Source organism: Chiloscyllium plagiosum, unplaced genomic scaffold, assembly GCF_037043375.1.
Source record: "Chiloscyllium plagiosum isolate Xiang-an unplaced genomic scaffold, Cpla_swu_hap1 HiC_scaffold_20, whole genome shotgun sequence".
Classification (NCBI taxonomy): Eukaryota; Metazoa; Chordata; class Chondrichthyes; order Orectolobiformes; family Hemiscylliidae; genus Chiloscyllium; species Chiloscyllium plagiosum.
This window is the reverse complement of record NW_028270158.1, coordinates 57,737,431-57,750,725: the sequence shown is the minus strand read 5'-3', so window position 1 is coordinate 57,750,725 and position 13,295 is coordinate 57,737,431. Positions and strand designations below refer to the sequence as shown.

At 37.7% G+C, this 13,295-nt stretch overlaps 1 protein-coding gene across 1 annotated transcript in view; it reads left to right on the top strand.

Annotated features, from left to right (window-relative positions):
* The window catches only part of ift70 (intraflagellar transport 70), a 73,212-nt gene extending 59,939 nt beyond the window's left edge, over nucleotides 1–13,273 (top strand). Inside the window, exons 16-19 of the mRNA XM_043711170.2 lie at nucleotides 4,197–4,300; nucleotides 6,446–6,524; nucleotides 10,280–10,409; nucleotides 12,728–13,273. Of these exons, the coding sequence (XP_043567105.1) occupies nucleotides 4,197–4,300; nucleotides 6,446–6,524; nucleotides 10,280–10,409; nucleotides 12,728–12,864 (450 nt within the window). The 3' untranslated portion in view covers nucleotides 12,865–13,273. The remainder of the gene's footprint in view (nucleotides 1–4,196; nucleotides 4,301–6,445; nucleotides 6,525–10,279; nucleotides 10,410–12,727) is intronic.
* The last annotated feature ends 22 nt before the right edge of the window (nucleotides 13,274–13,295 follow it).

The window sequence follows — 13,295 nt, the reverse complement described above, 5'->3', positions numbered from 1 at the left end:
TTATACAATTGGCAACTCCACATGGTAATCAGGATCAGTTGATGCAATTCTCAGCTTTATTTTTAATGCAATATTTAGATTTCGGACGTTCAGGAGTTTGATTCCATCCAATGAATATATGGATAGCACTGTCTTTTTGATAGGTTTTAGCCGCTCTGTCCGTTAGCAGTGACTTAGCACTGGAATGCTCTGTTTGTGCACATGCATGCTCATTGTTCCATCTAACAGTAAAATTGTTGATAAATTAAGAATTTTACAGATAGAATTAAGAAATATAAACAAACTTAAAACAATGGGACAGTTTCCATAGATTGCAGCTGTGAAATGATATATTGTGTAAATGCAGCAAGTTTACATTTATAGAGCAGTGGTGGTTTAATCAGGATATTTAACTTTGATATCAACTGGGGCTATCTGACATATCATAAAAGTTAGTGGAATTCTTGACTGATGCATCAAATTGTTTTAAGTTGTTCACAAGATGTGGACATCACTGGCTAGCCCAGAATTTTTTGCTAGTTGCCCATGGATAGGTGGTGGTAAGCTGTCTTAGAGCTATAGAGTCATACAGCATGGAAAGAGACCCGTCGGTCCAATCAGTCCATATCATGCCGAACATAATCTCAAACTAAACTAGTCCCACCTACCTGATCTAGGCCTAGATCCCTCCAAACCTTTCCTATTCATATATCCGTCCAAATGACTTTAAAATGTTGTAATTGTACCTACATCCACACTTCCTCAGGCAGTTCATTCCACACGCGAGCCATCCTCAGTATAAAAAAAATTACCTCTGTATAAAAAAATTTTTTAAATCTCTCCTCACCTTGAAAATGTGCCTCCAGTCTTGAAATCTCCTATCTTGGGGAAAAGGTAACTATCATCAACTCTATCTATACCTTTCATCATTTTATAAACTTCTATCAGGTCACCTCTCAACCTCCTACACTCCAGTGAAAAACATTCCAGCCTGTCCAGCCTTTCTTTACAAGTCAAACCTTCCATACCAGGCAATATCCTGGTAAATCTCTTCGGAACTCTCTCCAGCTTGATAATATCCTTCCTATAACTGGCAACCAGAAACGGACACTATTCCAGATGTCCTACACATCCTCAACATAACATCCCAACTCCTATATTCAAAGGACTGAGCAATGAAGGCAAGCATACCAAATATCTTTTTAACCATCCTGTCTACATGTGACATAAACTTTAAAGAATTATGTACCTGACCCCATAGGTCCCCCTCTTCTACAACACTACCCAAGGACCCACCATTAATTATATGTTTGTGGTACCAAAATGCAATACGTCTCATTTTAATTGAACTCCATCTTCCATTTTTTCAGCCCATTGACCCATTTCATCGAGATCCTTTTGAAAACTTAGAAAACCTTCACTGTCTACTGTGCCACCAATTTTGGTGTCATCTGCTTTCTTGAACTGTTGCAGGTCATGAAGTATGGGTACATCCACAGTGCTCTTAGGGAGGGAGGTCCAGGATTTTGACATAGCAACACTGAAGAAATATCAATATAACTCCAAAGTTAAAAATCACACAACACCAGGTTATAATCCAATAGCAACACTCTGAAAGCTAGTGCTTCCAAATAAACCTCTTGGACTATAACCTGGTATTGTGTGATTTTTAACTTTGTCCATCCCAGTTCAACACCGGCCCCTCCAGTTGGGTGGTGGTGGGGGTAATGCGTGAATTGGTCAATGTCAGCACTGGGGCTGTAAGGAGCCTTGGGAAAGAGGAGAAGGTTATGAGTTGGCATAATGGATATGAGGGGTCATTAGGTTGGAGCATGATTTGTACAAATGGCTATGAAGGGAGCACAGAGATGATCATATATCAGGTCTGAGGGCTAGAGGACCTAATATCTTACAACACAACCCAAACAAAGCCTCAGCAAATTGTGGTGGACCTTTTTACCACCTCATCATAGCACTTGACAGGCCCTGTGTCCATTGTAGTAGGCCTAAGTCTATCCCTCATCCACACCCCAGTGTGAAAGTCATGCTGTCACCCAAGGCCAGTGTGCCAAATTTGGAAATTTCCTGACTCCTGCTACTCTCTTCACTTCAGGCTAATCTATGCCACTGAAAGCCAAATTGCATCATCTAAAAGGTAGGTGCATTATGACTGGATCAGGTGCTGGAAGCTGTTGCACAACTCATTCTGTGGTAGAAAGTGGTTGAATAATGAGATAACAAAGTAGAAAGTGGGTTTCAAGATTTTGTGATGCTTCATAAGAAGCATTTCTTAAAGTGCAGAGGTTTAGAAATGCATTCTATTCACTGCAATCCAACATTCCCTCCTTTCAAATTCTCAGGAGGCAGTGGAACCAGACAGCTGTGGGATTCAGTGCTAGGATATGAATGCAATGCTGTGAAAAGATTAATTATCTCCCATAAGTGGTCAAGGCCAGCAAATCCATCTTCAAATGCCATATCCTACTAACAGCCTTATTTGCTGTTCAATGGAACATATTCTCATCATTCACTCAATCTCCATCAAGCAGAATTCATACCTAACATACCTTACTCACCCTCCACCAACATTTATGCCTGTACCATGAAGTCAGAAGTCACTTCCTAAAGTGAAAATCGAATCTGCTTGTTCAGTGTACTGAGTTTAATTAAGCCAACCAATTTGTAATGCAAACCTGTATGTCCTATATACCCTGCCCCTTTCCTCTACCGGTGAGAATGGAATCTGTTGCAGATGGGAGCAGGCCTTACAGATGAAATTTAATGTCATTCATTCTAGCTCTGAAAAAATCTATTAGCTAGTCAATTATCTTAATGAAGTTTGTTGGATTTTTCTGTGCTTCTATTTTGTATTTTCTTATATTGCAACTGTCACTGTACCTCAAAAATATTGTGTTGTTTATAAGGGATATTATAAGGTTGTAAAAAATGCTGTATGAATTGCATGTCTGTCTTTTCTTTCTGCAGTCTTTCACATTATCCTTAGAGTGGTTGAATAATGAGATAACTGTGGTTTTTGATTAGGCCAGGAGTCTGCAGTTTCTCTCCTCTTCACTAGATTCCTCATACTCTGTTGTCAGTTGCACGTTCCTCAATGTGTATCCATACCCTTGGACTTGTTAATATATTATCAGCCAAAGAATCAGATATAATGGTTTCTACTCCAGCTCCCTGTGGAGTTACTGAAGGATTATTTCTTAATCCTCTCCTATTCCTCATAGACTGATAGAATAGGCATTCATGTATCGTACAAAGAAAAGTGAAATGTTTGGATTCCAAACTCTGTTTAAATTAATTCCAGGTTTCTTCCTTGATGATCTTTACCCCACTCAAAATCTCTTCTTTTACAATTAGGTCATTCTGCTATAACGTACATTTTGTTAATGCAAATTGGCTATAGAGCGATTGGCAAATACGGGACGCTGTTTCTAAAGTGGAAAGTTTTAAAATATGTGTTGGCTATAACGCAATTTCATTGCCACCATTTTAAGTGCTATTTTAATTGCACAAATTTTATATGGCTCAGGGTCACACAAGAACGCAATCGCCCTATAGGAGAAGAATCTGTATTAAGCTTCTACTGAGGAACTCCTTTACTCTGACTTATGTTCCCATTGGGGTCTTCCACAATGCCCCGCTAACCCATTCAGGGTCCTGCACTGTTTAAATTCACTTCTTCTTTCTCCAGCAATCCCCCCAGTCTGGTTCCCTGTGTTTAAATTTGCTCCAGACTTTTCTCATGGAGCTGCACGATTTTGAATTGAACTCACACTATCATATGTTTAACGTAACAGTATCTTCACTTCAAGCTGCTGAATTGACAACGATACAACTGTTACTAGCTAATGTTGAAAAGTATTACATGTACAATGTACACAACGCGTATAAATGCACAAAAGTTTTCAAATCATTCTGGCTGCTGAGATAATGGTCATGTGAATTAGTAATGTGTAAGGGATGTATTATGGCAAAATGTGCTTCAGTGAATTCATTTTAAGTCCTGACTATTGAATGTCTTCCCTCATTGCCTTTATTGCACTTTTACATTTAGCACCACTTACAATACTATTATTCAAATGTATGTTTGAATTTGATCAGTCAATTGGAAATAAATATGTTGGTTTTATGAATTGATTACATTAGGTTCTATATTCATTTAGATTATTTTGTCATAATGTTTGCATTGTCTCCCTTGAAAGGCAGAGGAGCTAATGAGGAAGATTGAAAAGGAAGAGGAACAACTGGCATATGATGACCCTGACAAAAAAATTTATCACCTCTGCATTGTTAATCTTGTAATAGGGTAAGTCGTATGTTATTTGACACTGGCATATTAAGTGCAAGAGCTACGCAATCCCATGCAGTATATTAGAGGTTTTCATCTCAGAAATCAATGATAGCATGAATGGGGTTGTTGCTGCAAATAATATTCAGGAGGGTGGAATAACTTTCCAAAGTAGATGCTGACCCTAAGCAGTGATTAGGAAATGCAGCTTGTGTCGCAGTGGATAGCAGAGCTTAGTTAATACAAGCAGCAGTTGCACTAAGAAAACTATTGAGGTTAAACATTTAAACAGCAGTTTTAAAGACATATGAATAATATGCAAAGGTAATGTATTTCAAATATTTGATAATTTAATTGGTAACAATTAAAAGAATGGATTAATAAGTGGTTTTAGAATTGTTATAAGGAAGCAGTTAGAAACAGCACATTCTGAAAACTCTTCAGTTCTGTTAATGTCAGGAAAACTGCAACAACCATCAACTGAGTATTGTAGCTTTTGTAGTGTGTTGCCAATACAAGGTGGCCACCAAAGATGGTGACCAGTCACCTTCACATGTGACGTTGGCCGTGATAATGTACAACCATGACAGAACGTTCTGGCCATTCACCTGATCCTCCCATTGGCTGCCGCTCCCACCCCCTTTGCCCCAATATTTGGATATTATAAAGAAGTTTTATTTGGAAATGGTCCAAATGTAAAGTAGAGAACGCTTGCAATAAAATTCACAGAGATGCACATTTTAATGTTGTGAAAATGTTTGCTGAGTTCTATCCAAAATCCAATCACCTCAGGTCACTTCAGAAGATCTATGATACTTCAAATGAATAAGACTGGCACATGTTAGACAATCTCACTGCCACCTGATTTAACTTGCTTCAAATAATATGGGAGAATCTTTTAACAATTTTGTTAAGTTAGAATAATTCTTGTGTTTTGGGGCAATTGTGCCAAGATAATGCACAATTTTTTCAACTTTGGAAATCCATCCAATATCGAAATCAGTACCCATTTGTTTTTACCTTCCAATAAACAAGGTGCCCTCTATAATTTGACTTTTTTCTTTAAATCATAAGTAGTTCAAATCAAGTACACATCCATAAAATAAATATGAACATATGAAGCATAGGACTATGTGGTGCAAAAGCTATATATCAGAGAATCCCTCCTGTGTGGAAGCAGGCCATTCAGCCCATCTAGTCCACATTGACTCTTCCAAAGGATACCCCACCAGACCCACCCATCCTTGTAATCCTGCATTTCCCATGGCTAATCCATTAACCTGCATATTCCTGGACTGTTGGAGGAAACCAGAGTACCTGGAGGAAATCCATGCAGACACTGGGAGTATGTGCAAACTTCACACAGACAGTCACCCCAGGGTGGAATTGAACCTGGGTCCCTGGTGCCATGAGGCAGCAGTGCTAGCCACCGTGCCAGCCCTATTGCATCTTATTGTGAATCCTTGAGATACATTTTATTTACAGTCGCAGATTTCCTAATGCTTGGATCATTTATTGCATTAATAATGTCCTTCTAATACATGTAAATGAGGCTGGTTAGCAGTCAGGCTGTAATTATTGTGGAGCGAGGAATGTTTGCAGCAGAAGGGCCTTCTAAATATGTAGCTCCAGAGCAAATAAAGATATATTTCTTACCTCTTCAAATCATGTACAGCACTTCCAGCATTCATAAATGGATAATGTTTAATATTTTATGCTATTTGGCAAGCAAGTATTTTGTGATAAAAGGAATGAATTGTTTCAATCAAATGGCATTACATTGTCAGAGACGAGGGAATAGTCTCATGCTAAAGGGTGATGAAGATAGCTGGAAGTGGAGCTCAGTGAGGTTATTTGCTGCTGCTTGTGGAAATCAAGACAGTGCAGGCTTTGATGGAAAGTTTCAGAATTTGTTTTTTTTTAATTATTTACATATTAGAATGGATTACAAATACATATTCATGTCAATCCTGCTTGGGTTTTGATCCAGTTGTTAAGTGTCCGATTACTGTAAGGAAGTTAATGACTTTCTTTAAAACAAGAAATAAGTGACTCTGATACAATTGCTTCATTTATAAATTGACGTTTTTAGTAATGAATTGGTATTGACCTTTACAGATATGGTGCTCTTTATATGTAGTTTTATGTTCTCAATTCTCTCAGGACCTTATACTGCGCTAAAGGAAATTATGAGTTTGGCATTTCAAGAGTAATAAAGAGCTTGGAGCCATACAATAAAAAGGTAAGATGAAACAAAAATAGCACATTACATCAAGTGAAAACTTCTAACCAAGTAGGGCTTCCAAAATATCCATTTGATATTGAGAAAAATCGGGGTAATGTTGTTAGTCTACAAAGTGAATCCCATGAACCTATTTTGTTAATCTAATTCTGGCTTTCAAATTTATCTCTTTACTCGAGACAATGAATGATTTTAATGTAATCATGATTGTTTACTTAAAAAAAATGAAAAAATGCCAAATAAGATAATAAGATGAAGGAACAGAAATAGCCCATTCAGCCCATTGAGTCTACTCAGCCGTTGAATGAGATTATGGCTGATCTGACTACCTTGAACTCTACTTTCCTGTCTTGTTCACATTACCCTTGATGTGATTACTTGATTAAAAATTTGTCTATCACAGCCTTAAATGCACTGAACAAGCCAGCCTCTACCACCCTCTGCAGCAAACTGTTCCACAGAGTCACTATCCCTGAGAGAAGAAATTCCTCCTCCTCTCTGTCTTAAAGGAGTTACCCCCTTACTCTGAGATTATGGCCTCTGACTCTGACCCATTCCTGAAGAAGGGCCTGTGCCCGAAACGTCGAATCTCCTGTTCCCTGGATGCTGCCTGACCTGCGCTGTTCCAGCAATAAAGTTTCAACTTTGATCTCCAGCATCTGCAGACCTCACTTTCTCCTCTGACCCTAAACTCCCCAACAAAAGGACACAACCTCTGTACAATCTACTCTGTCAAACCTGCTAAGAATGTTTTATATTTCAGTAAGGTCTTCTCTCATTCTTCTAAACTCCCAGCCTACTCAGCCTTCCTTTCTGCATACCTAAGATTAACCGAGTGATCCTTCTCTGGACTATCTCTAATACTAGTAAATCATTCTTAGATAAAAGGACCATAACTCTTCACATTAATCTAGATGTGGTCTAACTTGTGTCTTTAGTAATATTAGCAAGACTTTCCTATTTTTATTCTGCATTCCCTTTGAAATATAGGCCAACATTCCACTTGCCTTTCCGATTACCTGCTGAACTTCCATACTAGATTTTTGTGAATCATTTACAAGAACCTCCAAAGCTCTCAGTGCTGAGGCTTTCTGCAGTCTTTCTCCATTTAGCAATATATTAATATTGAGCTCTTCTGGTCTACCTGCCAAAGTGTATAACCTCACGTTTTTCCACATCATATTGCATCTGCCAACTTGGCAATAGTATGTTGATTTTCTTAAGTGTGGCCCCAGCACCAATCCCAGTGGCACTTCTCTAATTACAGGTTGCCATCCTAAAAATGGCTCCCCTTTGTCCCAACTCTGCCTTCTATCAGTTAGCTAATCATCTATCCATACTAATGTACCATCCTTACATCATACAGTCTTATTTTAGTAAATAGCCTTGTGCGCAGTACCTTTATTGAACACAATTTGGAAGTCCAAATATAGTGCTATATGTACTCATGTAAAATCAAATGTTGTAGACATTTTTTAAGGTTATATTTACAGGGTCGACTATTACATGGATACTACTTTTGAGAGGCTGAAATTCATGCTACAGTTCAAAATATCAGATCATTAACAGAAGCCCAATTGATCTCTAAATTAATTTTTAAAAACAGAGAATTATGGCAATTACCTGAAAAAGATCATTATTACCTGAAAAAGAAATCCGTAGCCTAATGTTAGTGTGAATTGTACACATCAACAAATAAATAAGAAATTCATTTCCTCATTGTAACATTTATGTGCAGGATAATGCCTTGACACACAAATGGCGATCTATTATCTGTGTGAAGAACTAGGATTGACTTTTACATGAGATATGTCTGGAAACGCCCAGATTTCTTTGGTCAAAAATAGGGGTTGACTTTTACATGAGATAGACTTTTGCTCCAGTATATACGATATAGCTATTGGGTCATTCTTTATCTATTCAACTTGTTACCTTCTCAAAAAACTCTACTAAATCTGTCAGGCCTGATTTCTCCTTCATGAAGCTGTGCTGATTCTATTTGATGTGTATTATGTATTTCCAGATGCTGTGCTATTATCTTTTTTATAATAGACACAGCAACATTTTCCCAATGACAAATGTTAAGCCCATAGTTATTGTTTTTTTTGTTTCCCTTCCTTTTTGAGTGTTACATTGGCAGTATTCCAATCCTCTGGCACTTACCCAGAATCTAAGGATTCTTGTGGGAATACCATCAATGCATTCATTATCTTAGTAGCTACTATTTTGAGGAAGTCAAAAATACAGTTGTCTCCATGGTACTTGAATAATTCTAGTGGTAATCCACAGGGCTCACATTTGGAGCCCTCGCTGTTGTGGTATAGTCATTTAGATTTAAATGTAGAAGGCGTGAAAGGAAAATTTGCAAACAGCACAAAAATTGGCGAGTAGTTAATACTGAAGAGAACGGCTGTCAACTGCATGATATCAGTGGATAAGTGGGCAGAAAAATGTCAAATTAAGTTCAATCTGGAGAAGAGCAATGTTATTTGACAAAGGTTATGAAAGCATGTACAGGTAAATATACAATAGACAGGAGGGTAGTCAGAGGGTTTCTTATGGTTGAATGGATAGAGGAGGTGAGAGACCTTGGAATCATGTCCACAGGTCTCTGAAGGCAACAGGTAGTTAAGGCAGTAAAGAAGATCTGTGGGATGCTTCCCTTCTTTGGGAGAGGTATTGAATACTAAAGCAGCGATGTAATGGTGAAATTTTATGGACATTGGTTGGGCCACAGCTGGAGTTCTGTGTACAGTTCTGGTTGAGGAGGAATGACAAGATGAGAAGCTTTGATACCATGTGCCTTTTTACAGCCATCCTGAATAATTGCGGAATTACAATTTCAAGGAAATTCGTACAGTCAAGTTCTGTGCTACCAAACTACTAAATGTTTAGGAAGTAGATTATGTAATTTTCTTTTTTTAAAATGTTTTGAATCATTAGATTAGAATTAGCCACAGTGGTGAGGCAGTTAAAACAATTTTAATTTAGGAATGGATGCAAAAGAGAACCAAAAGTGATTTTGTTTTTAATTGGCATGTCGTATTCCATTTGACCCAACATATTCTGTGCAATTACTTCAGGGAACATAAATATTCGGATTTATATAAATGAAACTGATCCGTTTAATTTGAAAATTAATGTTCTATGTTCCTGTATTTCAATATGCATTCTTTGGCATTAAAGCTAAAATATGGTTTCAGTGTAATCCCCAGAATGATGTTTTTCTTCGCTTACAAGCTCTGTATCTGGAGTGACTTTCCCTACTTGTTAATGTCTGAACAAGTATATAGAAAACTGTACATACATTTGTGAGTAAACATATGTGTACATGTAGATAGCAAATATCCCTCATAGCAATCAAAATCGTTTCTGTCATAAATCAATTTAATATTTTTGAAATTTCTTTTAAGTCAAATTGGCAAAAAACCTTACTTTGAATATTCAATTGAGTTGCTCCCCCCAAAATCTTTGTGAATGATTGATTAAATTTTTTGATTTACAAAATAACACATATCTTTTAAAGGCTACTGTTTCTATGAACAGAATCACGTGTACTTTGATCTTGATGTTTTAGACAATTGGAATCCCAATACATTATATTTTAGGGAAGATAAATGCAAATCTTTTTAAGAAAAGGTTTTATTACACCACAGCCTTCAACAAAGGTACGCAGCTGATTTAACATAGAACTTTGGCCAAGTTTCATGAATTAACCCTCGCTAGAAAACACTGTTCTATTTGTTTCTTTACAGCTTGGAACAGATACTTGGTATTATGCCAAACGGTGCTTCTTATCTTTACTGGAGAATATGGCAAAACACATGATTATGCTGAGGGACACTGTTATACAAGAATGTATCCAGTTCTTAGAACATTGTGAAAGTGAGTATCCAGTCAATGTCACTCAAGCTATAGAACCCCTATTAAGAAGTGATATTCCAGTGACCAGACACAAGACAATGCAGAAGGTATTTTTGTTTAGATGTGTTTAAATTGTGAAGGTAACAGTTTCAACACCTTTTTTGTGGAGGTGAGTTCCAAGCTCCTACCAGCCTTACTTTGTTAAAAAGAAATCTTCTCCCAAATTCACCACTGAAGAGTCTTTAACGTTTAAACTGTACCCACTAATCCTAGGCTCCTCACCTCTCAAGAACAGTTATATTCTATCTACTTCATCTGTTCCTCTTTAAAATCTTGATAAAACTACCCTTAAACCTTCTAAATTCTGGGAATACATCCCCAGTTCCTTTTAATTTCACCTCAGGAATAATTCTGGTAATTTTATACAGCTCTCCTCCTAGGCCGGTATATCTTTTCTGAGGTGTGGTTCCCAAGCCACTCTCAGTACTCCAAGTGTCTAACCTGGGTCTTGTATGGCTGTTCCACCACTCTTAGCTCCCTTATATTTTAATCCTGTAGATGTAAAGGCCAGTATTTCAAGCTGCCTTGATTATTTTCTGTGCTTCTTCATGCTGTTGTAATTGTCTAAATTGCTGGATTCCAAATCTCTTTAGGCATCCACTATTTCTAATCTTGCACCATTCAGAAATACCCTGTTCTATCTTTTCAGTGCTTCTCCCAATATTATTATTAAAGAGTTTTCGTATTTAGACATGGACTGCTTCAGTATCTGATGAGTTGCCAAAGCTGGATGGAATATTGGCCTTTATTCTAAGAACTGAAGTATAGAAGTACAGAAGTCTTACTGAAACCAGTCAAGGCATTATCTTGAATCATGTGAACAGGTTGGGGCCCTTATCTAAGGAAATAGACAGTGGCAGTGGAGGCAGTGCAGAGAAGGTTTGCTTGGTTGATCCTGGGTTTTGAGGGATTTTAGCATGAGGAGAGGTTGAGTAGGATGAAGCTCTAACATTGAGAAGCAGCCTTATTAAAACATGTAAGGTGGCTTGGCATGGTAAATGCTGAGAGGTTGTTTCCCCTTGAGGGAGAATCCAGGACCAGATGACATAATCCTCTGAGTTCCAGGGATTTGTTCTTCACTACCTTTAATTTCCCAATATTATTTTTTAACAAAACTATTTTTTTACTTTCACACTCATACTGAAACCCTTTGATCTTAATTATTTCAAGGTACTTGTGTTTTCATCTGTGAAGACAAACACAAAGTATATACTTAGTTTCTCTGCCATGTCTTTCATTTCTTCTTATGATGTCTCCTGTCGCTGCCAGCATTTATTGCCCATCCCTAACTGCCCTTGAGAAAGTGGTAGTGAACTGCTATCTTGAACCTCAACAATCCTTGAGGTGTAACTACACCTACTGTCCTGTTAGGAAGTGACTTCCAGGACTTTTACCCAGAAACAGTGAAGGAACAGTGATATATTTACAAGTCAAGATGGTGGACATCTTGGAGAGAAATGCGCTGGTAGTGGTCTTCCCATGTATCTGTTGCCCCTGTCCTTCTAGATGGTTCCATGCCTCCGAATTCCTAATCTCTGATGTATTCTTATAGTGTACTGTTTCTGCAGACAAAACAGGATCTGGTAATATTTTATGTGGTTTAGCCGTACATAGCAATGGATGAATAAACTGTTGCCTGCAATATCAGAAAGTCTAAAAATGGAACAGAGGTGAGAACAGCAAAGGTCAGGGTGAGTTTCTAGGGTATCACAAGTCAGCTCCGATTAAGCAAGTTACAAAAATGTCATGGTGGACAAAGAACCAAAGGCAAGACAGTTGGAATTTTGTTAATGTAATTTGAGGTGAATTGAGTTTATTTCCTCCCCCCCCCACCCCCACCAAGGAGGAAATAGAAAGAAGCAAGACTGCGAGCAGGAAGGGGGCTGTGGGTGAGAATGAGACCAGGAAGTGGTCAGAGAGGGTCTTATCTGTGACAGAGAGCATAATCGTAACGGGAAGGTCAAGAGTGCATCTGAGAATATTGATTAGGGATTTTATGTAGAAGGAGAGATTAAGGGAGGATAGGAGGACAATGAATTTAGATGGAGATTGAAATCACCAGTGATTAGAAGTCACTGAGCTCAGAGTCCGTGGGGGAGGATATAGTTTAAGGTCTCGGTGAGTATTTTTTTCTGGTGCTTGATATAGGGGTCAAGAATTTTAAATGAATCACATAGTGTTGATCTGATGTTGTGAAAAGCACTACATATGTGGATGTTCTTCCCTTTTAAAAATTTGCAGTTTTAATAATATTGTAATTTTATCTTTGATCCATTTAGTTTATGGCAAGAATGTGTTAGCAGTAATCGAGCAGCCCTTGGAAGAACAGAAACTGCACTCCGGGAAGAATACAGTTACATATCAGGCACGGCTGCTAAAGTCATTGATTTATGAGATCATTGGCTGGAATAACTAGCAAAATATTTATCTTGCTTGAAACAAGGTTGAGCTGCTCAGAATTATCTTACATTTCAACTTCTTTAAAGGGATACACAATTTTTAGAAAACATTTCACCTTTTGCAATGAAATATTGACATACTGGCTGTATAAATTCAGCCGTACTGTAATTCATTTTATATACTCCAACTTGCACAGGTATGTCCTTGATGTATCTTGTTAGAGACATCAAAAAACAACTGTTGCTTATGGGAGGGAAATAATATTCCAGATCGTACTTGTGACTTAATCATTTGTCAATCCAGGTGCAATAGAGACTGTGTTTTAATAATACACTTAAATTTTGTTAAGGTCTTTCAAAACCTGTCAGAGTTGTGTTTGTTTTTACTGTTACACGTTTTTGGAAGTAAAAGATTCTGGACTCTGATTTCATGTACCTTCGTGAGCAC